The sequence below is a fragment of the Ixodes scapularis genome, unplaced genomic scaffold (assembly GCF_016920785.2).
Source record: "Ixodes scapularis isolate PalLabHiFi unplaced genomic scaffold, ASM1692078v2 PGA_scaffold22__2_contigs__length_789307, whole genome shotgun sequence".
NCBI classification, from domain to species: Eukaryota; Metazoa; Arthropoda; class Arachnida; order Ixodida; family Ixodidae; genus Ixodes; species Ixodes scapularis.
The window spans coordinates 207,563-231,580 of record NW_024609849.1 but is presented as its reverse complement, the minus strand read 5'-3'; the positions used below and the strand labels follow the sequence as shown (position 1 = coordinate 231,580).

General features: G+C 53.8%; 7 protein-coding genes and 1 non-coding gene across 8 annotated transcripts; 3 read left to right on the top strand and 5 right to left on the bottom strand.

Annotated features, from left to right (window-relative positions):
• Nucleotides 1-3,641: 3,641 nt before the first annotated feature.
• On the top strand, nt 3,642-4,065 carry LOC120837223 (histone H2A-like). Its single transcript, XM_040206462.3, has one exon. The coding sequence runs from the start codon at nt 3,690-3,692 to the stop codon at nt 4,062-4,064; it is 375 nt and encodes a 124-aa protein (XP_040062396.1). The 5' UTR covers nt 3,642-3,689; the 3' UTR covers nt 4,065.
• A 391-nt stretch (nt 4,066-4,456) lies between these two features.
• Nucleotides 4,457-5,377, bottom strand: LOC120837220 (histone H3). Its single transcript, XM_042291127.1, has one exon. The coding sequence runs from the start codon at nt 5,301-5,303 to the stop codon at nt 4,893-4,895; it is 411 nt and encodes a 136-aa protein (XP_042147061.1). The 5' UTR covers nt 5,304-5,377; the 3' UTR covers nt 4,457-4,892.
• Nucleotides 5,378-5,412: 35 nt separating this feature from the next.
• LOC121836270 (histone H1-III-like) lies at nt 5,413-6,658 on the top strand. Its single transcript, XM_042291126.1, has one exon. It carries the CDS (start codon nt 5,981-5,983, stop codon nt 6,599-6,601), a length of 621 nt encoding a protein of 206 aa, XP_042147060.1. The 5' UTR covers nt 5,413-5,980; the 3' UTR covers nt 6,602-6,658.
• A 2,496-nt stretch (nt 6,659-9,154) lies between these two features.
• On the bottom strand, nt 9,155-9,273 carry LOC120837266. The gene has a single exon (XR_005714830.1). It is a non-coding gene; the product is annotated as a 5S ribosomal RNA (ribosomal RNA).
• Nucleotides 9,274-9,494: 221 nt separating this feature from the next.
• On the bottom strand, nt 9,495-10,415 carry LOC120847742 (histone H4). Its single transcript, XM_042291129.1, has one exon. The coding sequence runs from the start codon at nt 9,843-9,845 to the stop codon at nt 9,534-9,536; it is 312 nt and encodes a 103-aa protein (XP_042147063.1). The 5' UTR covers nt 9,846-10,415; the 3' UTR covers nt 9,495-9,533.
• A 1,745-nt stretch (nt 10,416-12,160) lies between these two features.
• Nucleotides 12,161-12,631, bottom strand: LOC120846767 (histone H2B). The gene has a single exon (XM_040218635.2). It carries the CDS (start codon nt 12,534-12,536, stop codon nt 12,162-12,164), a length of 375 nt encoding a protein of 124 aa, XP_040074569.2. The 5' UTR covers nt 12,537-12,631; the 3' UTR covers nt 12,161.
• Nucleotides 12,632-22,031: 9,400 nt separating this feature from the next.
• On the top strand, nt 22,032-22,565 carry LOC120847659 (histone H2A-like). Its single transcript, XM_040219524.3, has one exon. The coding sequence runs from the start codon at nt 22,154-22,156 to the stop codon at nt 22,526-22,528; it is 375 nt and encodes a 124-aa protein (XP_040075458.1). The 5' UTR covers nt 22,032-22,153; the 3' UTR covers nt 22,529-22,565.
• A 355-nt stretch (nt 22,566-22,920) lies between these two features.
• LOC120847667 (histone H3) lies at nt 22,921-23,767 on the bottom strand. Its single transcript, XM_040219532.3, has one exon. It carries the CDS (start codon nt 23,765-23,767, stop codon nt 23,357-23,359), a length of 411 nt encoding a protein of 136 aa, XP_040075466.2. The 3' UTR covers nt 22,921-23,356.
• Nucleotides 23,768-24,018: the final 251 nt, after the last annotated feature.

Below are 24,018 nucleotides of genomic sequence, written 5' to 3'. Positions count from 1 at the left end.
GTAGCGGAGTGTGTCCTCGTGACGGCCCGTCCGCAGGGCCACCCTCTGTGCCTGGCGTCTTTGTGCTCGGAGTTGGAGCCAGCGAAAGTCAGGATTAGGACGCTCAACGGGGATACTCACTGACGTGGTGGCCTCTTTGAGTGCGGCGCCGATGGCCTGGCTGTCAAGGGGCCAGCCCATCGCCTCGTACTGGCGGAGGAAGGCACGATACCTGTCCCAGTGGACCACCTTGCACGTTCGATTGGGTGGCCGTGGGGCAGGTCCCGATGTTATGGGAACGTGGTCGCTCCCCCAGCTGTCTTGCTCGAGCACCGTGGTCAGTGGGAATCGCGCCGAGCAGAACGTTAAATCGAGTACGCTCCGCTCGACGCCTCGTCCGATGAATGTGGGCTGCCCTGTTCCGCTGTACTCCAAGTCGGTTTGGGCGAGGGCCTCCTGCAAACGCTTGCCGCGCGCGGTCGTTTTCCTGTCCCCCCACAGCTCGTTGTGCGAGTTAAAGTCTCCGCCGAGAATGATTATGCCCTGCTCTCGCGCGTGAATTTGTTTTACAACCTCTCCACCCCACGCCGCGTTGGGGTGAACGTAGCAAGAAAAGATAGAAAATGTCTGGTTATTTTTCTTTACCCGAATACCTACAAGTTCCGAAGTGTCCGAGCAGTAATCGGCGCTCTCGATCCGGCAGTGGGTCGCGTCTTTGTGGACGAGCACGGCCGCCCAGGGTTGTTTTTCCCGGCCGGGGCAGCAGTAGGTGGTGTAGCTGGGAATGGTTAGTTTGCTCACGTCCATTTTTGGCTCCTGCAGCAGCACCACCTCGTACGGCCTTGCCAAGAGCTCTGCCCTCAGGTGGGTGAGGCGGTTGCAGAGCCCGTTCGCGTTCCACTGGAGGATCGAGGGACAACCTTTTACAGCATTAGGCTTACTTGTTTTCCTAGTGCTTGTAGGCATTCTCAGTTCCTTGCCGCGAACGTTGCATCCCCGCGGTGATGCTGTGTAGTAAGGTCCCCTCCGGGATCATGGCTGTAGCCTGCCGATTCTTGAGGAAAAGCGGGATTAGTGTTTGGAGCAGATCCTCCAGGTTGTAGATCATGTCCCGCATTTCCTGCGCGGTGGGGGGCGTGTCCGTCTCGTCCCGCCGAGGGGAATCCCCGGCGCTGTCTCCTGGGGAGGCTGCGGGGAAGGGGGGTGAGGGGGGCACCTGTTCTTGCTGGGGGAGAGGCCTTTCCCTCTCGCCACCGGGACGGTCGTCCGCGCGGGGAGAGGAGGACCCTCGCAGGTGCCGTGCGTCAGCTGGGCGCCGGTCATTGACCCCTCGCCCCTGCTGTTGGCTGTCTGGACGGTAGGACCTGCGATAGACCTCCTCCCGCCGCTGCGGCTTACCGACTTCGGGGATTTTGGCGCTGGGTTCCGTGTTAGTGGAGGCCTCTCTTGTCTTTACCTGTGGGGGCTGTGGGACGACTGGGGGGATTAGTTCGCGAGTCCTACTCACCGCGTTTGGCCGACTGCGCGCTTCCAGCGTTGGGAAAGTGTCTCCCCAGACTGAGCTCGCTGGGAGCACGCTGGTCTGCCACGCGGGAGTCTGGCTGGCTCCGCTGTGCATCCAGGGGGGCGGGGTGGCGGTCTGCTCCTGCGCGCGCTGCGTGCTGCGCTCGCTTGCCTTTTTCTTGTGGAGTTCGGCGGCGACACGTTTGGCCTCCTTCCAGCTGCAGCCGGTGTCGCGGACCGCCTCGGCCTCGCGCTTGTGTTGTTGGTACACGCTGCATCCCTTGTCGAATGCAGCGTGTCTGCACTTGCAGTTGGGGCAAATGGGGGTGAGTTTTGTCGCGCACTTACCCCGAGGGTGCCTGCCCCTGCATGTAGGGCAGGCAGTGGGCAGCGTGCACGCGGACTGCACGTGGCCGAAGCGTCCGCATCCCCAGCACTGCGTTGGCCGGACGTGTCGTGCCTCCACGACAAACTCGATGTCATAGATCAGGACCGTGGCTGGTAGGGGTCCGCCGAAGAAGAGCTCCGCGTACCGCCCTCCGCTGAACCGTCTGATGTGGTCCACGGGCACCTCGCTTTCGAGGCCTCGGGTCAGCTGTTCTGTTGCGTCATTGGGGCAAAGTCCGCGGATTACGCCGATACTCACCGCTCTGGCCGGCGCGAGGGTGGCATGGAGAGGGAGGCTCGCCAGCTTGTCGGTGCCTAGGAGGCGGTGGGTCATTGCCGCGCTCGTTGTTTCGACCGCCATCACGTTTCGCCTGAGATTGAAACGTGTGGCGGCCGCCTTGCCGCCCGTGACCTGTCGAAGGCCCTGTGCCAAGGAGACTCTGTTCTCGAGGGTTAGCTTACCTGTTCCCGTTGGGCGGAGCAGGACTGTGGACCCCTTTGCGGGGAGTTCGTCTAAGGAGGGAATTGGTTGGTTACCCTTGCCTTTGTTTGTCTTACGTGAGGCCCCGGATGTTGGGGGGCTTGTCACTGTGGGGGGGGGTTGTCGCTCGGGGAGGGGTTGCTGCACCGTCCTTCCTTTTTTGGTGCAGTTCCTCGATGAGGGTGTTGCAGTCCTTGCTGCCTGCTTCCAGAAGTGCTGCAAACTGGTTGGAGGTGTTTACAGTCACATGGAGTTGGTCGTCATCCTCCTCGGAGGTGTTGTCAGGTGTGGAGTCACTGGGGCTCGATGTTGTGTCCCCGCTTGCTTCGGAGGGGCTGTCGCTGTTCTCGCAGTCGTGGAACAGGTCCACGACTTCGTCCGGGAGCCGATCTGCATTTGGGTGTACTAAACCGGCACTTTTTAGTACACCTAGGATGGCGTCCGGTCGGGGGACGCCATCCTTCGGGGGCTCGTCGCGCTCCACGTGGGCGCCGTCCTCGTGGCTTTCGGGTGCCACGCGGAGGCTAGCCTCCGCGCGGGATCCGGTCCCCACGAGGTTTTCCGCGTTGTCCACGTGGCTCGCGCCGGCTGGCAGTAACGAATGGTTACCGTCTGTGTTTGGTTTGGGCTTCATGGCCCTGCTCCGCAGAAGGTACCCCGAGGGGTCCTCTGTCTCCTTTGAGTGGTCCGTGGTCAGTTGGTCCGGGGGCATGCCTGCGTCGGTGCCCTCCCGAGGGAGGGCGGGGGGGAAACTACAAACTGTTTAAATAAAGGTCCCTCCGCCTCTTTAAGGCAGAAGGATCTTTAACACTAACTAGCTCTACTCTATCTTAATTCTTCTTCACATTACGAAGTTAGGGTTAAAGCTAAGACTAAATTCAAAATGGCGCTTAAATTGGAGCTAACAAATCACACGTCTACTTTATTTGCCAACTCTTGAACCACCTCACCTCCTCCCTCACCTCACCTGAAATTTTCGTTTTCTTTGCTCTTTTTATAGGTTTTCACAGCATTCTGAAAAATGTGCTCCGATTGGCCAGCATTCTAGAGCGCGGGAAACAGTGCGCTGTGATTGGAGTACGCCCAAAATAAAGCTTCGCGATTGGTTGCTGCGCGAACCAATGAGCAAGCAGTTGAAACTACAATTTTTTGGGAGAGGGTGTTGGGAGAGGAGTGCTATGAAGCAGAGGCAGTGCAAGGCGAAAACGCGCTCTTGCAGCGCCCCCCAAGCGGAGAGGACTGGCACTTCCTTTGATTTTCTGCTTCTCGATGCACTGACTCCCTCACTCACTCAGTGTTCGTTGGTTTGTTCGGTTGTCCACTTCTCACCTCCACCAAGATGTCTGGGCGCGGAAAAGGAGGCAAGGCAAAGGGCAAGAGCAAGACCCGTTCCAGCCGCGCGGGGCTCCAGTTTCCCGTGGGAAGGATCCACCGACTACTGCGAAAGGGCAACTACGCGGAGCGAGTAGGTGCCGGTGCCCCCGTCTACTTGGCGGCCGTACTCGAGTACCTGGCTGCCGAAGTGCTCGAGCTGGCAGGAAACGCGGCCAGGGACAACAAGAAAACTAGGATCATCCCTCGACACCTGCAGCTGGCCATTCGCAACGACGAAGAGCTCAACAAGCTGCTGTCCGGCGTTACCATCGCGCAAGGAGGTGTCCTGCCCAACATCCAGGCCGTCCTCCTTCCCAAGAAGACCGAGAAGAAGGCCTAAACCATCCTGCGGCATCCGCTACAGAAAAACGGTCCTTTTCAGGACCACTCACGACTTGAGTACAGGATACTCATTTCCGTGCGCTAGTCTTCCGTGTCTCTAAACGCTCGGGTATGTGCATTTCAATTTCCTTTTTGTGCAATGCCGACAGTGTTTCTCTTTCATCACCTACAGGCCTTGAATGCCACTCTTAGGCATTCTCCCATGCATAATATTTACGCTGCGTTTAATGCCAAATTCTTTCACGTGTGCGAATTGCCCGAACAAGACTTGCTGTCGGGCGCAAAGGCCAGCATTGCTTGTTATTTGAACTCGTAAAACCACCGCTGCACTGCCTCGCTTTGAGAGGATTTGAAGCTGTTTCTACGAGAGTCAACAATCGGAGCAGCATTTCCCCGAAACCGGCAGAGGGCAATAAATGTTGTGGACATCCCTCAAAAACAGATAATTACTCCACGGGTTTTTGTTGGTCGAATCTATAATCGTGATATTCGCTGATTGCTAGAAAATGAACCCTGTAATGTCTCGGGAAAGGTTTTTTTCTTCTTTATTTATTTCATTCAACAACACTTTAGAAAACAAGGAACACATGAAGGAATCGTTGGAAGCAACTGCGAACGGAGCACTTGGCACAATGCAAACTAGTTCAAAATGGGAGAATAAATAGAAAGTACTCACAGCTTTTGAACTCCTGCACTTGGAACAAGTCAGCATCGGAGATTGAGACACGGGAGGACGTCGCTTTACACATGTCCGAAAAGCATGTCTGATGTGGCCCTGAAGAGGGCCGTTTTTGTGGCGTTGCCTGCCGCTTCCAAAGAAGCGACATTAAGCGCGTTCACCGCGGATGCGACGAGCCAGCTGGATGTCCTTAGGCATGATGGTTACCCGCTTGGCGTGGATGGCACAGAGGTTGGTGTCTTCGAAGAGACCGACCAAGTAGGCCTCGCTGGCCTCCTGCAGGGCCATTACAGCCGAGCTCTGGAAGCGGAGGTCCGTCTTGAAATCTTGCGCGATCTCCCGCACTAGCCTCTGGAAGGGCAGCTTGCGGATGAGCAGCTCAGTCGACTTCTGGTAACGACGAATCTCACGCAGCGCGACCGTGCCCGGCCTGTAGCGATGCGGCTTCTTGACTCCACCGGTTGCAGGAGCACTCTTCCGGGCGGCCTTCGTAGCCAGCTGCTTGCGCGGTGCTTTTCCTCCCGTGCTCTTGCGGGCGGTCTGCTTCGTACGGGCCATTCCGAAACGTTGGGACAATAAAACGAGAGAGCTAGCAAACAGCAACACACCTCGACTCCTGACGACCAACTGCCTCAGCGCGAGTGGTGAAACTTCCTTCCCGACAAGGCCTCTCGGCCAATCAGAGAGCTTGTTCATTCTGGATGCTGTTTTGGGCAAGTTTCTTGCGAGGGACAGCGCACGTGGCTCGCTAGGACAATATTTCACGATTGAAGTGATCTAAACTTGTGGGGATAATGTGGAACCAACGTTAGAGCACAGAATCGAGCAAAAATTAGACTCCCAACCTTGTTATTTTAGAAACGGCACGGTTATAAACATTCGTTACCTTCTCCAGTGGGCCGCGCTCGCCTCTCGTCCAATCAGCGCGCTTGTTCATTCTTGGATGCTGTTTTGGGCGACTTTCTTGTGAGGGCCTATGCGCTTGGCTCCGTAAAATAATTTTTCTCGATCGAAGTAACTCAGACTTGTGAGGATAATGTGGAACCTATATTAGAGCACAGAATCGAGCAAAAATTAGACTCCAAACTTTGTTATTTTAGAAACGGCATGGTTACAAACATTCGTCACCTTCGAAGGGCTTCTCCCGGAGGTTCGCGCTCGCCTCTCTCGGCCAATGAGCGCTTGTTCTAGACGGTTTTTTTTCAGTCTCTCTCTGCTTACGATTAGAGTGGGTCATGTCCGAAGAAGTGTCCGCTCCTGCTGGGGTCGCGGCCCCCGCTGCCCTCAAGAGCCCCAAAAAGGCTTCCACGAAAGTGTCCAAGGGAAAGGCAAAGGCCGTGCCAACGCATCCCAAGGTGTCCGCAATGGTGACAGCATCCATCAGTGCGCTTAAGGAACGTGGTGGTTCATCTCTACAAGCCATCAAGAAATACATGTCTGCCAACTACAAGGTGGACGTCGAGAAGCTGTCTCCTTTCATCCGCAAGTATCTCAAGTCTGCCGTGGCTGCGGGAGCATTGGTGCAGACCAAGGGCAAGGGAGCTACCGGATCGTTCAAGCTGTCAGCCAAGTCCGACAAGCCCTCACCTGCTGCTAGGAAGCCCAAAAAGGAGGCTGGTGCTGCAAAGAAGCGCCCAGCCTCGGCAACTGCCGGTGCGGCCAGGAAGAAGAAGCCCGGGACTGCCAAGAAGTCGCCCGCAAAGAGGGCCAAGTCGGCCAAGCCCAAGTCGGCCAAGCCGAAAAAGCCAAAGGCAGAGAAGAAGGCTGCAGCACCCAAGAGCCCCAAGAAACCCAAGGCAGCAAAAAAGACCCCTGCCAAGAAGCCGGCTGCAAAGAAGGCTTCCTCCAAGAAATAGGTCTTCTCCTGGATATCCAGAGCGAAAAACAAAACGGCCCTCATCAGGGCCATAATTCGTTTGCATATCAGGGGATATGCACTTGCGTGGCATGCAGCTCCCGTGTCTCTCGCCACCTCTCTGTTCCAGCCTCGGTAAGCTGATTCCTGCTCTTTTTTAATGTGCACGAGGCATACTTGGTGTTATATTATTGTTTGTTCCCCTGTTAGCAGCATTTTATCTTTGTGTGTGGTACTCGTGAAGTCGTGGAGGCCCGCTTCACGCTCGAGCCGCGATTCGATCGCCTAAGATCAGGCGAAAATAAAAAAAACTACTCGCTTTAGAACAGTCTTTTTTTCTGTCCTCTTAGCGCACACCTTTTTTTTCGCGGCACACGAAATTAAGAATCTGTATCTACGTTTATTATTACCTCTTTTAAACTTAAATCGACCAGCCGCCCTGACCGCTTGAAAACTAGTTTTGGCTTCCAAGTAAGAGGTTAGATCGAAATATGAAGAAAAATAACTCCGTTTAAATTCAAATAATTTTTACACCTATTAGAGAAGTTCATTAGCTTTCGGAAAATATATACTTCGCTATGCGTAAAAATATTTTTCGTTGCGTTAGAGAGTGAAACAGGTCAAGCTGTAGAGTCCGGCGCGCGCTCGAGCCGCGATTCGATCGTCCAAGATCAGGCAAAAATTAAAGATAAAAAGAACTACTCGCTTCAGAAGAGTCTCTTTTTCTGTGCTCTTAGCGCACACGTTTTTTTAGCGGCACACAAAATTAAGAATCTGCATCTGCGTTTATTATTACCTGTTTTAAACTTAGATCGACCATCCACCCAGAGCGCCCGAAAACTTGTTTTGCCTTCCAAGTAAGTGGTTAGATCGAAATATGAAGAAAAATAACTCCGTTTAAATTCAAATAATTTTTACACCTATTAGAGAAGTTCATTAGCTTTCGGAAAATATATACTTCGCTATGCGTAAAAATATTTTTCGTTGCGTTAGAGAGTGAAACAGGTCAAGCTGTAGAGTCCGGCGCGCGCTCGAGCCGCGATTCGATCGTCCAAGATCAGGCAAAAATTAAAGATAAAAAGAACTACTCGCTTCAGAAGAGTCTCTTTTTCTGTGCTCTTAGCGCACACGTTTTTTGAGCGGCACACAAAATTAAGAATCTGCATCTGCGTTTATTATTACCTTTGTTAAACTTAAATCGACCATCCACCCAGAGCGCCCGAAAACTTGTTTTGCCTTCCAAGTAAGTGGTTAGATCGAAATATGAAAAAGAATAACTCCGTTTAAATTCAAATAATTTTTACACCTATTAGAGAAGTTCATTAGCTTTCGGAAAATATATACTTCGCTATGCGTAAAAATATTTTTCGTTGCGTTAGAGAGTGAAACAGGTCAAGCTGTAGAGTCCGGCGCGCGCTCGAGCCGCGATTCGATCGTCCAAGATCAGGCAAAAATTAAAGATAAAAAGAACTACTCGCTTCAGAAGAGTCTCTTTTTCTGTGCTCTTAGCGCACACGTTTTTTTAGCGGCACACAAAATTAAGAATCTGCATCTGCGTTTATTATTACCTTTGTTAAACTTAAATCGACCATCCACCCAGAGCGCCCGAAAACTTGTTTTGCCTTCCAAGTAAGTGGTTAGATCGAAATATGAAGAAGAATAACTCCGTTTAAATTCAAATAATTTTTACACCTATTAGAGAAGTTCATTAGCTTTCGGAAAATATATACTTCGCTATGCGTAAAAATATTTTTCGTTGCGTTAGAGAGTGAAACAGGTCAAGCTGTATAGAGTCCGGCGCGCGCTCGAGCCGCGATTCGATCGTCCAAGATCAGGCAAAAATGAAATATAAAAAGAACTACTCACTTCAGAAGAGTCTCTTTTTCTGTGCTCTTAGCGCACACGTTTTTTTAGCGGCACACAAAATTAAGAATCTGCATCTGCGTTTATTATTACCTGTTTTAAACTTAGATCGACCATCCACCCAGAGCGCCCGAAAACTTGTTTTGCCTTCCAAGTAAGTGGTTAGATCGAAATATGAAGAAGAATAACTCCGTTTAAATTCAAATAATTTTTACACCTATTAGAGAAGTTCATTAGCTTTCGGAAAATATATACTTCGCTATGCGTAAAAATATTTTTCGTTGCGTTAGAGAGTGAAACAGGTCAAGCTGTAGAGTCCGGCGCGCGCTCGAGCCGCGATTCGATCGTCCAAGATCAGGCAAAAATTAAATATAAAAAGAACTACTCGCTTCAGAAGAGTCTCTTTTTCTGTGCTCTTAGCGCACACGTTTTTTTAGCGGCACACAAAATTAAGAATCTGCATCTGCGTTTATTAGTACCTTTTTAAACTCAAATCTACCATCCACCCAGAGCGCCCGAAAACTTGTTTTGCCTTCCAAGTAAGTGGTTAGATCAAAATATGAAGAAGAATAACTCCGTTTAAATTCAAATAATTTTTACACCTATTAGAGAAGTTCATTAGCTTTCAGAAAATATAAGAACTGGTACAAAAGGACACAACCCTCCAAGAGAGCAGAAAAAAAAAGAAAAATGCCATCAGCACTCCGTGTTCCCAGGTGGTCACCCTCCCAAGTACTGACGGAGCCCGATGCTGCTTAGCTTCGGTGATCGGACGAGAACCGGCGTATTCAGCATGGTATGGCCGATGGCAGGTACTAGGGCAACGAATGTTCGACTGCTGCCTGAGAAGATTGGTACACTCGGCTGTAGCGCACAAAATGGTAGAGACCCGCGGCAAAACAACACTCATGACAAACGAGGAATCACTCACCCAAAGCAGTGCTTGTTTTCAGGATTACAGAGACACGGGAGGGAGGCGTTGGAATGAAAACCCGTTTCCAAGATAGATCGGTACTGGTTTGGCCCTGAAAAGGGCCGTTTTCGATGTGTGTCCGACGGCGAGACGGCTGTTAACCACCGAAACCATAGAGGGTACGGCCTTGCCTCTTGAGCGCGTACACCACATCCATGGCCGTCACGGTCTTCCTCTTGGCGTGCTCGGTGTAGGTGACGGCATCGCGAATGACGTTCTCCAGGAAGACCTTGAGGACGCCGCGGGTCTCTTCATAGATGAGGCCGGAAATGCGCTTGACACCACCGCGGCGGGCTAGGCGACGGATTGCAGGCTTGGTGATCCCCTGGATGTTATCGCGAAGAACCTTGCGATGGCGCTTGGCACCACCCTTGCCCAGGCCCTTGCCGCCCTTGCCTCTTCCAGACATGTTTGCTGCAAAAACAGGGACGGAAAACACGACCGCACCGTTCGCCTACTTCAACAAAGACTGGCGGCAATGCTCTACGGGTCCGACCAAGTGAACCCACGACGGCCTCCTCCTCTCCCGCCGACGAATGGGAGCAGTCCTGCAGCTTCGTATTGTGGCCGACAGGTGGCTGCGCACTGGAAGCAAGCGTGTGTTGATGAAATGCATGGCTTTAGCAAAGGCATTCATACACCTCGCCCATTTTGAGTCTTCATAGTTGTATGTGCAAAACATTGTTTTTTCTAGGTTCCAGGAGATATATATTTTAGCGGGATTAAGATTCGTTTTCGCTAAGTCAATGGGAGAAACATGTCAACTCAGGAGTGCCGAGCTTCGCACCGATGCAGCTAGTCAAGGGCCCGTTTTCACATGCGAATAAGAAAGAGTTTTATAAACGTTCGAGCAATCTATTCATCGGAACTTGTACAAGACACACTCTTCTCACGGCACACAAAAATTAAAGTTTCTTATCACTGGCGTTTTTAAGCGCGCAGTGCAATTCACCGCCATGGTGAGCCGGGTCGACAGCAAGTTGGGTCACCCAAGAACACAGTTTGATCAAAATATTGACTGATATAAAAGGGTCCGGTTTTAAGTGCTTATTACACGGGACGAAAAGTCTTTTTGGCTGGCAGAAAATTTGATACTGAAAAACTTTTTACCAAGCCTTCGGTCTGTTAAGAAGCAAAACCTGCCACCCGAAAGCGGCCAGTTCGTGCCGCTGCCGCGAATCGCGCAAATGAAGTAAAGTAATAAAACAATTTCGTCTAAATTCAAATGCTTTTTACACCTACCGAAGAATTTCATTAGCTTTCAGAAAATATACACTTCGGTAAGCGTAAAGATATTTTTCGTTGCGTTAGAGAGCGAAACAGGCGAAGCCGTAGGGCCGGCTTCGCGCTCGGGCCGGAATTCGATCGTCCAAGATCAGGCAGAAATTAAAAATAAAAAAAAAACTACTCGCTTTAGAAGAGTCTCTTTTTCTGTGCTCTTAGCGCACACCTTTTTTTAGCGGCACACGAAATTAAGAATCTGTAGCTACGTTTTTTATTACCTTTTTTAAGCTTAAATCGACCAGCCGCCCTTAGCGCCCGAAAACTAGTTTTGGCTTCCAAGTAAGCGGTTAGATAGAAATATAAAAAAAAATAATTCCGTTTAAATTCAGGTGCTTTTTACACCTATTGGAGAAATTCATTAGCTTTCAAAAAATATATACTTCGATATGCGTAAAAATATTTTTCGTTGCGTTAGAGAGTGAAACAGGTGAAGCTGTAGAGTCCGGCGCGCGCTCGAGCCGCGATTCGATCGTCTAAGATCAGGCAAAAATTAGAAATAAAAAGAACTACTCGCTTTAGAAAAGTCTCTTTTTCTGTGCTTTTAGCGCACACTTTTCTCTAGCGGCACACAAAATTAAGAGTCTTTATCTACCTTTTTTTAAACTTAAATCGACCAGCCACCCAGAGCGCCCGAAAACTAGATTTGGCTTCCAAGTAAGTGGTTAGATCAATATATGAACAAAAATAACTCTGTTTAAAATCAAACGCTTTCTACACCTATTGGAGAAGTTCATTAGCTTTCGGAAAATATATATATCGATATGCGTAAAAATATTTTTCGTTGCGTTAGAGAGGGAAACATGTGAAGCTGTAGAGTCCGGCGCGCGCTCGTGCCGCGATTCGATCGTCTAAGATCAGGCAAAAATAAAAATAAAAGTACTCGCCTTAAAAGAGTTTCTCTTTTTTGTGCTGTTAGTACACACTTTTCTTTCGCGGCACACGAGATTAAAAGCCTGTATCTACGTTTATCATTGCATTTTTTAAACTTAAAATAAGAACACTCGAATTTAAAAGCAAGTTATTTGATACAACCGTGGCTCTAAAAAGAAAAACGCTGCAACTCGAAAACACAACACTTTGGAGTATGGGCTCCCAACGGCTAAAAACCACGCGAATATATCCTTTACATACGCGAGCGATGTGCAATATTTAGGAAGGTCACTCGTGCCCTCAAAAGCAATGAAATACAATGTTTTTTTTTCACCGAAACAAAATAAACGACATCCGACTGTGGCTACAAGAAGCCAAGTTCGACTGCACAACAAGAAAAAAGACATACTCTTTGCAAACATGCGCGATGCAGAAGCACTGGGTACTTACATATTTCTTGAAAAGAGAGACACGGGAGTTGGAAGTCATCGAGAGACGGCCGTTTTGCAGGGATGAGTATGGCCCTCAAAAGGGCCGTTTGTACATACAGCAGGGAGATAGCTTCTGGGTGTTACTTGGAACTGGTGTACTTGGTGACAGCCTTGGTGCCCTCGGACACCGCATGCTTTGCCAGTTCACCCGGCAGCAGGAGCCTCACAGCTGTCTGGATCTCCCGACTCGTGATGGTCGAGCGCTTGTTGTAGTGAGCCAGCCGAGACGACTCTGCTGCGATGCGCTCGAAGATGTCGTTCACGAAGCTGTTCATGATCGACATGGCCTTGCTGGACACTCCGGTGTCGGGATGGACCTGTTTGAGCACCTTGTAGATGTAGATGCTGAAGCTCTCCTTCCTCTTGCGCCTCTTCTTCTTCTTGTCGGTGGCACGCACATTTTTCTGTGCCTTGCCCGCCTTCTTCACTGCTTTTCCGCTCGGTTGGGGGGGCATCCTCGCGCGACTTGTCTTCGGGAGAAGATCGACGTTGTTACTCGCAAAAAGATGGCGAAACAACAACTGGGGCAACCTGAAATTTTGAGAGAGAGAGAGAGAGAGAAGTCTTGCAAAAGAGGAAAAACCATCGTTGGAGTTACAGCCATGGGCCGAACGGTCATCGTTGGATTGGGGGAAGGGAAGGGGATAAAAGCTGATAGAAGAAAAAATTGTGAAAAAAGAGAGAGGGAGGTTGTTTCGCCAAAGCCGACAAGCGGGGCGCGAGGAGCCACAGAAAGTGGCTGGCAGAAAAGGGGGCGGAGCCGAGGAAGGAAGGAGATCCTTTAAATGTCCAAGTGTCTTGTCCAGAAGCCTGAAGCACATCTTCACAGAGTCCAGGGTGAACGAATCGGGTTCGGCACGCGGTGTCCGAATTTCCAAGCACTGTCACCAGTCACACCAACACCAAGTCTCCCAGTATTCCGAGCCAAAGTGCAATGGGTCGGCGAGCATCTCTCTGCTGCATGTATACACAACACGGCGTTGCGAAAGGATTGGGGGGAACATTAATAGATTCCGTTCCCTCAACAGGGGCGGTCGAGCCTATTGTATGCATAAGGGACATTCCACAGAGTGCTACGGAATGACATTCTTTGCCTGTGTTTGGCTGAGTGACCCACGCGATTTAACGCGTGGTTCACCAAACGCAAAGGTAGAAATTACTTGTATGGCATTTTCTGAAAATGCCTGACCCTTGGCATGCCTAGGGTTTACTAGCTTCCGAATCTATCATTCGAAAACTTTTCACGGCTGGGCGAGGTTAGTTCCTGCCCATTAAAAGGGAAAAAAAAAAGAATTCCGAATTTATTATTCGAAACCCGGACTCAGTAAGGTTATTCCTTGCCCGCGAGAGAAGAATCAACATAAATAAGAAAAATGGCACGGCGCCAGAGCGGGACAGCGCGCGGGGAGACTGTTTTGCCAAAGCAGAAGGGGCCCCGCGCGAGGGGCAGACCTGGCGAGAATAAAGAATAGAAAAAAAAAAAAAAAAAAAACGCCGGAGGGAAGCTATCAGTTAGGTTTTGCACAAAGAGCAGTCCCTGCTGCGAGGCAGGAAAGAAGAGATCAAAATGAAAGCCGCTTACAACTCCCTGTAACGCCGAATTAGAGCGCAGCTCTTGAGGAGGAGGAGGGAAGGGCACGGGGGGGGGTAAACTAACCAGAGGGGGGTCACGTGACCTCGGGGGTTACGTGACCCCCAATGCCGATGATGTCATCACTGACGTCACTGATGACGTCATCCGTGACGATGACGATGCGGGTACCGATGACGTCATTAGTGACGTCACTGATGGCTTCACCAGTGATGATGACGATGACGATGCGAATGTCGGTGACGTCATCAGTGACGTCGCTGATGACGTCATCAGTGATGATGACGATGACGATGCGGATGCCGGTGACGTCGTCAGTGATGATGACGATGACGATGTGGATGCCGGTGACGTCATCAGTGATGATGACGATGACAATGTGGATGCCGGTGACGTCATCAGTGATGATGACGATGACGATGTGGATGCCGGTGACATCAGTGATGATGACGATGACGATGGGGATGCCGGTGACGTCATCAGTGATAATGACGATGACGATGCGGATGCCGGTGACGTCATCAGTGATGATGACGATGACGATGTGGATGCCGGTGACGTCATCAGTGATGATGACGATGACGATGTGGATGCCGGTGACGTCATCAGTGATGATGACGATGACGATGGGGATGCCGGTGACGTCATCAGTGACGATGACGTCATCGGGGGGTCACGCGACATCGGCGGGGGTCACGTGACCTCGGGGGGTCACGTGACCTCGGGGGGTCACGTGACCTCGAGGAGGGGGTCACGTGACCTTGAGGAGGGGGTCACGTGACCTCAGGGGAGTCACGTGACCTCGGGGGGGTCACGTGACCCCCCACGAGGTCACGTGACCCCGGTGGGGGGGCTCGCGCGGTGCATTATGGGACATTTCCCATGATGCACCGCGCGGTTACGCCGACGGCGACGGCGACGGCGACGGCGACGGCGACGGCAACGGCGACGGCGACGGCGACGCCGCTCAAGCCGGAAACGGGCCCCTAAGAGCTGCGCTCTAAAATAAAAGCTAAAAGCAGACAAAGAACGCGAGAGAGAGGCTGTCAATCAAATCGTGCGCGAAGGACGCACCCGACAAGAAGCGAAGCCAGAGAAAGAAACGATAGCCAATACAGTCTTAAAAGTGTTAAGTGGGTCAGGGGGCCCACGCAAGGGGTGGCCCAGTGCGCGCGTTCCAAGAGGAGCTATCAGTTAGAACTTGTACAAAGAGTCCTCCCCGCTGAAGGCAGGAAAGAAAAATAAAACTAAAAGCCAAAAAGCAGACGGAAAACGCGAGAGAGAGGCTGTCAAACAAGTCCGGCGCCAAGAACGTACCGGTCAAGAAGCAAAGCCAAAGAAGAAAAGAAAACCAATACAGTCTAAAAGTGTTAAGTGGGTCAGGGGGCCCACGCGAGGGGTGGCCCAGCGCGCGCGTTCCAAGAGGATTTATCAGTTAGAACTTGTACAAAGAGTCCTCCCCGCTGAAGGCAGGAAAGAAAAATAAAACTAAAAGCCAAGAAGCAGACGGAAAACGCGAGAGAGAGGCTGTCAAACAAGTCCGGCGCCAAGAACGTACCGGGCAAGAAGCGAAGCCAAGAAAGAAAGATAAACAATACAGTCTAAAAGAGTTAAGTGGTTCAGGGGGCCCTCGCAAAGGGTGGGCCTGCACGCGCGTTCTAAGTGGAAGGCAGTTAAGTAAACAGAAAGAAAAGAGAAGCTGAGTCTAAAGAGGAGGCTACAAGAAAGGAGAGAGAAAAAATAACAGCCGGGGGTGCAGCGCGAGGGAGAACCAAGGCGAATAAAGTAAAGAGAAGAAAAACGCGAGAGAGGAGCTGTCAATCAGCTCGGCAGCAAGGAGGAGAGATTACGGGAGAGGAGGACGCGACGCCCTGCAGGCCCTGCCTGGATAGCGATCGCGTCCCCCTCCACCACGCGACCGGCGGAGAAACCGAGTTTCCCCGAAGGAGGGAAAGGAGGAGCGTTTTCGGCGGGCGGGCAGCAGCGCCAGGCCAGGCCTTCCTAGTGGGGTGAGCTTTCCCCGAAGCTCTGCGGCTGTCGTCTGCTACAGATCCTTTGTCTCTTGCGCGACCGTTGCAGCCTAGATCTCGCCGGCCAGCCCCGTCTCGACGAGGAATCCTGCGAGCGCTGTTAGGGCACTTTGCGCCGCCTTACCTTGCGGTCTGATTAGAGTTTCAAAGCTGTTCGTGCTACATCCAAGAGTGATGTAGCGACGAAACAATCGCTCACGTTCCTCGCCGAAGTCCGGGCACTCGCGGAGGAGATGATCGGCGTCCGCGACGGCCGCCGCGCATCTCGGGCAGCTTCGGTCGCCGTCGGCTCGCCACCTCGCTCTGTAGTCGGGGGTGAAGGCGCTGCTCGTGCGCAGCCTGTGGATCACCGCCGCTTCGCCTCGCCGCATGTTCCTCGGGGGCCTCGGGGGCAGGGGCCCGTGCTCGAGCTCGGGGTGGCGGGCTGCCACCACTCTTCTGACCAACAGGCGTGCATCGGAGAAGGCCGGGACCTCGGAGATCGGGTATGCAGGATCCTCCTGCGCTTCGGCGGCAAGGCGATCTGCTCTTTCATTACCTGCTATTCCACAGTGTGCAGGAACCCATTGGAAGGCCAGCGTCCATCCCCGGCGCTGCAGCTCGATGGCTTTTTGGGCCACCACCTTGGCCAGCGCTGGGGCCCTGTCCAGGTTCTTCAGGAGTCCGAGAGCAGCCTTGGAGTCACAGAGTATCACCAGGCGGTCTGGCTGCCCCTCGGTGTCCACGATGGACAGTGCCAGGATCAGCGCCGCCAGCTCAGCTGTCGTGGAGGTCGCCTGGAAAGAGAGCCTCTCGGCGGCCGTGCGGCCGGTGTCCTCCGACACGGCCGCGGCGCTGGCCGAGTGGCTCGCCGGATTTACAGACCCGTCCGTGAACGTCTTCGCCCAGCCCAGGAAGTGCTCGTGGATATGATGCTCCGCGTGCTGCCTCGCCGTCGTCTCAGCCATGTGCCTCTTTGGTGCATCGAGACCTGCGTTCAGTTCGACTCGCAGCGGGGGCTCCTCGCTCGGTGGTGGTGGTGTAGGGTTGTTCCCCGGGCCGCCCGCGATCCGAAAAAGTTCCCTCGCGTGCGCGGCGAGTTGGGACCGTGTGCGTTGTAAAATACGCTCGGGCAGCCCGGTTGTGCCCCTCGACTCACCGATCCGGATGAGGTGCCGCATCGCTCGTTCGGCCGCTGCGAGTCTTACCGTGGTGACGCCTGCATCGTTCAGTGTGTGGCGCGAGGAGGCCGTGCGGGGGACTCCGAGGCAGACGCGAAGTGCAGTGCGTTGCATCCGTTCGAGCAGTTCCCACTGGTTCTCTGTGAGTGTTAGTAGCGGCAGTGCGTACAGTGCGCGAGAAAGAATCAATCCCTTGTAGAGGGTCAACAGCATACCCTGTGAGGTTCCGCGGCGAGTACCTGCAAGCATTTGGATTATACGCGCGTGGCGTCGGCACTTACGGATTACCTCTGCAACCGCAGGAGCCCATGTGGCTTTCCTGTCCAGTTGCACCCCCAGGTAAGCTGCTTGCTTCTTGATTGGAATTTCTGTGCCGCCTGCTTTGATTGACATTGAGAAGCGATATGTGTAGTGGGGGGCATTGCACAGAACGACGGACTTGCTCGGGGAGAGGGACAGGCCGAGCAGGGAAAGATAGTGCTCAATGTTGGTTACACCTCTCTGCAAAGCTTTCCGCACGGCCTCTCGGTGCCATCCCCGAGCAGTTGCCCAAAGTGCAATGTCGTCTGCGTAAACCGCTATTTGGAGGCGCTTGACTCCCTTTTGGCCAATGTTTATGATTTGCGGGAGGGCCGACATAGCCACATTAAATAGCAAGGGGGAAAGCACGCCCCCCTGGGGGACGCCACACCTGATTTTCCTGGGAGTGCTGAGTCCCTTGGCTGCTCGTACCTGCGCCTCTCTGCCGCTGAGATATGCCCTCACGTAACGGAGCGGTCGGCCCTCGATTCCTGACAGCCTGAGCATGTCCAGAATTGCTGAGTGTTTGACGGCGTCGAATGCTTTAGACACATCGAGAAGGACGACTCCCGTCGTCCATCTCTTTGCCTTGCTTTCCTCGAGCGTGGTCACCAGATCCGCGATGGCGTCTGCGGTGCAGTGATGCCGTCGGAATCCACACGTGCTTTCCGGGTACCCGCCCACCGACTCGAGATGGTATTCGAGTCGGCTTTTCACCATTCGTTCGAGTAGTTTCCCCATGCACGACGTGAGCGCGATGGGTCGGAACGAGCTGGGATCTTTTCTGGGCTTACCCGGCTTGGGGATCGGGACGACGACTGCCGAACGCCATTCGGAAGGGATGTTGGCGTCTCGCCACGCTCGATTGAACAATTCTAGCAGCGCTGGGTAGCTCGCTTTGTCGAGGTTTCTCAGCGCTGCAGCGGTGACGCCGTCTGCTCCGGGGGCCGACTTTTTACGTGGGAGCGATGCCAGGGCGCGTTCCAACTCGTGTAGCTGGAAGTCTCCGAGCCCCTCTGTCATCTGGGGCTTCGCGTGCCACTTCCAGTCTCGCCATCCGGGCGGTGCATCTCGGGCGGCAGGCGCGGGTGGGGGGGAGAGCAGTGCGTCCGCTAGAAGTTCTCGGACGTCTGCATCGGAAATGTTAAGCGCGAGTGCCATACCTGCAATAGGATCTCGCGGTCCCGGTCGGTTGCAGAGGGTCTTGGCCATTTTCCACGCCTTGGTGGCCCCGCGGGGGCCGTCGAAGGACTCACACTTCTGCTTCCATTGCTCCCTGGCGAGCCTCTTACCGTGTCGCTTGAAGAGTGCATCCTGGCGTCGGTAGCGGAGTGTGTCCTCGTGACGGCCCGTCCGCAGGGCCACCCTCTGTGCCTGGCGTCTTTGTGCTCGGAGTTGGAGCCAGCGAAAGTCAGGATTAGGACGCTCAACGGGGATACTCACTGACGTGGTGGCCTCTTTGAGTGCGGCGCCGATGGCCTGGCTGTCAAGGGGCCAGCCCATCGCCTCGTACTGGCGGAGGAAGGCACGATACCTGTCCCAGTGGACCACCTTGCACGTTCGATTGGGTGGCCGTGGGGCAGGTCCCGATGTTATGGGAACGTGGTCGCTCCCCCAGCTGTCTTGCTCGAGCACCGTGGTCAGTGGGAATCGCGCCGAGCAGAACGTTAAATCGAGTACGCTCCGCTCGACGCCTCGTCCGATGAATGTGGGCTGCCCTGTTCCGCTGTACTCCAAGTCGGTTTGGGCGAGGGCCTCCTGCAAACGCTTGCCGCGCGCGGTCGTTTTCCTGTCCCCCCACAGCTCGTTGTGCGAGTTAAAGTCTCCGCCGAGAATGATTATGCCCTGCTCTCGCGCGTGAATTTGTTTTACAACCTCTCCACCCCACGCCGCGTTGGGGTGAACGTAGCAAGAAAAGATAGAAAATGTCTGGTTATTTTTCTTTACCCGAATACCTACAAGTTCCGAAGTGTCCGAGCAGTAATCGGCGCTCTCGATCCGGCAGTGGGTCGCGTCTTTGTGGACGAGCACGGCCGCCCAGGGTTGTTTTTCCCGGCCGGGGCAGCAGTAGGTGGTGTAGCTGGGAATGGTTAGTTTGCTCACGTCCATTTTTGGCTCCTGCAGCAGCACCACCTCGTACGGCCTTGCCAAGAGCTCTGCCCTCAGGTGGGTGAGGCGGTTGCCGAGCCCGTTCGCGTTCCACTGGAGGATCGAGGGACAACCTTTTACAGCATTAGGCTTACTTGTTTTCCTAGTGCTTGTAGGCATTCTCAGTTCCTTGCCGCGAACGTTGCATCCCCGCGGTGATGCTGTGTAGTAAGGTCCCCTCCGGGATCATGGCTGTAGCCTGCCGATTCTTGAGGAAAAGCGGGATTAGTGTTTGGAGCAGATCCTCCAGGTTGTGGATCATGTCCCGCATTTCCTGCGCGGTGGGGGGCGTGTCCGTCTCGTCCCGCCGAGGGGAATCCCCGGCGCTGTCTCCTGGGGAGGCTGCGGGGAAGGGGGGTGAGGGGGGCACCTGTTCTTGCTGGGGGAGAGGCCTTTCCCTCTCGCCACCGGGTCGGTCGTCCGCGCGGGGAGAGGAGGACCCTCGCAGGTGCCGTGCGTCAGCTGGGCGCCGGTCATTGACCCCTCGCCGCTGCTGTTGGCTGTCTGGACGGTAGGACCTGCGATAGACCTCCTCCCGCCGCTGCGGCTTACCGACTTCGGGGATTTTGGCGCTGGGTTCCGTGTTAGTGGAGGCCTCTCTTGTCTTTACCTGTGGGGGCTGTGGGACGACTGGGGGGATTAGTTCGCGAGTCCTACTCACCGCGTTTGGCCGACTGCGCGCTTCCAGCGTTGGGAAAGTGTCTCCCCAGACTGAGCTCGCTGGGAGCACGCTGGTCTGCCACGCGGGAGTCTGGCTGGCTCCGCTGTGCATCCAGGGGGGCGGGGTGGCGGTCTGCTCCTGCGCGCGCTGCGTGCTGCGCTCGCTTGCCTTTTTCTTGTGGAGTTCGGCGGCGACACGTTTGGCCTCCTTCCAGCTGCAGCCGGTGTCGCGGACCGCCTCGGCCTCGCGCTTGTGTTGTTGGTACACGCTGCATCCCTTGTCGAATGCAGCGTGTCTGCACTTGCAGTTGGGGCAAATGGGGGTGAGTTTTGTCGCGCACTTACCCCGAGGGTGCCTGCCCCTGCATGTAGGGCAGGCAGTGGGCAGCGTGCACGCGGACTGCACGTGGCCGAAGCGTCCGCATCCCCAGCACTGCGTTGGCCGGACGTGTCGTGCCTCCACGACAAACTCGATGTCATAGATCAGGACCGTGGCTGGTAGGGGTCCGCCGAAGAAGAGCTCCGCGTACCGCCCTCCGCTGAACCGTCTGATGTGGTCCACGGGCACCTCGCTTTCGAGGCCTCGGGTCAGCTGTTCTGTTGCGTCATTGGGGCAAAGTCCGCGGATTACGCCGATACTCACCGCTCTGGCCGGCGCGAGGGTGGCATGGAGAGGGAGGCTCGCCAGCTTGTCGGTGCCTAGGAGGCGGTGGGTCATTGCCGCGCTCGTTGTTTCGACCGCCATCACGTTTCGCCTGAGATTGAAACGTGTGGCGGCCGCCTTGCCGCCCGTGACCTGTCGAAGGCCCTGTGCCAAGGAGACTCTGTTCTCGAGGGTTAGCTTACCTGTTCCCGTTGGGCGGAGCAGGACTGTGGACCCCTTTGCGGGGAGTTCGTCTAAGGAGGGAATTGGTTGGTTACCCTTGCCTTTGTTTGTCTTACGTGAGGCCCCGGATGTTGGGGGGCTTGTCACTGTGGGGGGGGTTGTCGCTCGGGGAGGGGTTGCTGCACCGTCCTTCCTTTTTTGGTGCAGTTCCTCGATGAGGGTGTTGCAGTCCTTGCTGCCTGCTTCCAGAAGTGCTGCAAACTGGTTGGAGGTGTTTACAGTCACCTGGAGTTGGTCGTCATCCTCCTCGGAGGTGTTGTCAGGTGTGGAGTCACTGGGGCTCGATGTTGTGTCCCCGCTTGCTTCGGAGGGGCTGTCGCTGTTCTCGCAGTCGTGGAACAGGTCCACGACTTCGTCCGGGAGCCGATCTGCATTTGGGTGTACTAAACCGGCACTTTTCAGTACACCTAGGATGGCGTCCGGTCGGGGGACGCCATCCTTCGGGGGCTCGTCGCTCTCCACGTGGGCGCCGTCCTCGTGGCTCTCGGGTGCCACGCGGAGGCTAGCCTCCGCGCGGGATCCGGTCCCCACGAGGTTTTCCGCGTTGTCCACGTGGCTCGCGCCGGCTGGCGGTAACGAATGGTTACCGTCTGTGTTTGGTTTGGGCTTCATGGCCCTGCTCCACAGCAGGTACCCCGAGGGGTCCTCTGTCTCCTTTGAGTGGTCCGTGGTCAGTTGGTCCGGGGGCATGCCTGCGTCGGTGCCCTCCCGAGGGAGGGCGGGGGGGAAACTACAAACTGTTTAAATAAAGGTCCCTCCGCCTCTTTAAGGCAGAAGGATCTTTAACACTAACTAGCTCTACTCTATCTTAATTCTTCTTCACATTACGAAGTTAGGGTTAAAGCTAAGACTAAATTCAAAATGGCGCTTAAATTGGAGCTAACAAATCACACGTCTACTTTATTTGCCAACTCTTCTAAAAGTCCTGAAATTTTCGTTTTCTTTGCTCTTTTTATAGGTTTTCACAGCATTCTGAAAAATGTGCTCCGATTGGCCAGCATTCTAGAGCGCGGGAAACAGTGCGCTGTGATTGGAGTACGCCCAAAATAAAGCTTCGCGATTGGTTGCTGCGCGAACCAATGAGCAAGCAGTTGAAACTACAATTTTTTGGGAGAGGGTGTTGGGAGAGGAGTGCTATGAAGCAGAGGCAGTGCAAGGCGAAAACGCGCTCTTGCAGCGCCCCCCAAGCGGAGAGGACTGGCACTTCCTTTGATTTTCTGCTTCTCGATGCGCTGACTCCCTCACTCACTCAGTGTTCGTTGGTTTGTTCGGTTGTCCACTTCTCACCTCCACCAAGATGTCTGGGCGCGGAAAAGGAGGCAAGGCAAAGGGCAAGAGCAAGACCCGTTCCAGCCGCGCGGGGCTCCAGTTTCCCGTGGGAAGGATCCACCGACTACTGCGAAAGGGCAACTACGCGGAGCGAGTAGGTGCCGGTGCCCCCGTCTACTTGGCGGCCGTACTCGAGTACCTGGCTGCCGAAGTGCTCGAGCTGGCAGGAAACGCGGCCAGGGACAACAAGAAAACTAGGATCATCCCTCGACACCTGCAGCTGGCCATTCGCAACGACGAAGAGCTCAACAAGCTGCTGTCCGGCGTTACCATCGCGCAAGGAGGTGTCCTGCCCAACATCCAGGCCGTCCTCCTTCCCAAGAAGACCGAGAAGAAGGCCTAAACCATCCCGCGGCATCCGCTACAGAAAAACGGTCCTTTTCAGGACCACTCACGACTTGAGTACAGGATACTCATTTCCGTGCGCTAGTCTTCCGTGTCTCTAAACGCTCGGGTATGTGCATTTCAATTTCCTTTTTGTGCAATGCCGACAGTGTTTCTCTTTCATCACCTACAGGCCTTGAATGCCACTCTTAGGCATTCTCCCATGCATAATATTTACGCTGCGTTTAATGCCAAATTCTTTCACGTGTGCGAATTGCCCGAACAAGACTTGCTGTCGGGCGCAAAGGCCAGCATTGCTTGTTATTTGAACTCGTAAAACCACCGCTGCACTGCCTCGCTTTGAGAGGATTTGAAGCTGTTTCTACGAGAGTCAACAATCGGAGCAGCATTTCCCCGAAACCGGCAGAGGGCAATAAATGTTGTGGACATCCCTCAAAAACAGATAATTACTCCACGGGTTTTTGTTGGTCGAATCTATAATCGTGATATTCGCTGATTGCTAGAAAATGAACCCTGTAATGTCTCGGGAAAGGTTTTTTTCTTCTTTATTTATTTCATTCAACAACACTTTAGAAAACAAGGAACACATGAAGGAATCGTTGGAAGCAACTGCGAACGGAGCACTTGGCACAATGCAAACTAGTTCAAAATGGGAGAATAAATAGAAAGTACTCACAGCTTTTGAACTCCTGCACTTGGAACAAGTCAGCATCGGAGATTGAGACACGGGAGGACGTCGCTTTACACATGTCCGAAAAGCATGTCTGATGTGGCCCTGAAGAGGGCCGTTTTTGTGGCGTTGCCTGCCGCTTCCAAAGAAGCGACATTAAGCGCGTTCACCGCGGATGCGACGAGCCAGCTGGATGTCCTTAGGCATGATGGTTACCCGCTTGGCGTGGATGGCACAGAGGTTGGTGTCTTCGAAGAGACCGACCAAGTAGGCCTCGCTGGCCTCCTGCAGGGCCATTACAGCCGAGCTCTGGAAGCGGAGGTCCGTCTTGAAATCTTGCGCGATCTCCCGCACTAGCCTCTGGAAGGGCAGCTTGCGGATGAGCAGCTCAGTCGACTTCTGGTAACGACGAATCTCACGCAGCGCGACCGTGCCCGGCCTGTAGCGATGCGGCTTCTTGACTCCACCGGTTGCAGGAGCACTCTTCCGGGCGGCCTTCGTAGCCAGCTGCTTGCGCGGTACTTTTCCTCCCGTGCTCTTGCGGGCGGTCTGCTTCGTACGGGCCATTCCGAAATGTTGGGACAATAAAACGAGAGAGCTAGCAAACAGCAACACACCTCGACTCCTGACGACCAACTGCCTCAGCGCGAGTGGCGAAACTTCCTTCCCGACAAGGCCTCTCGGCCAATCAGAGAGCTTGTTCATTCTGGATGCTGTTTTGGGCAAGTTTCTTGCGAGGGACAGCGCACGTGGCTCGCTAGGACAATATTTCACGATTGAAGTGATCTAAACTTGTGGGGATAATGTGGAACCAACGT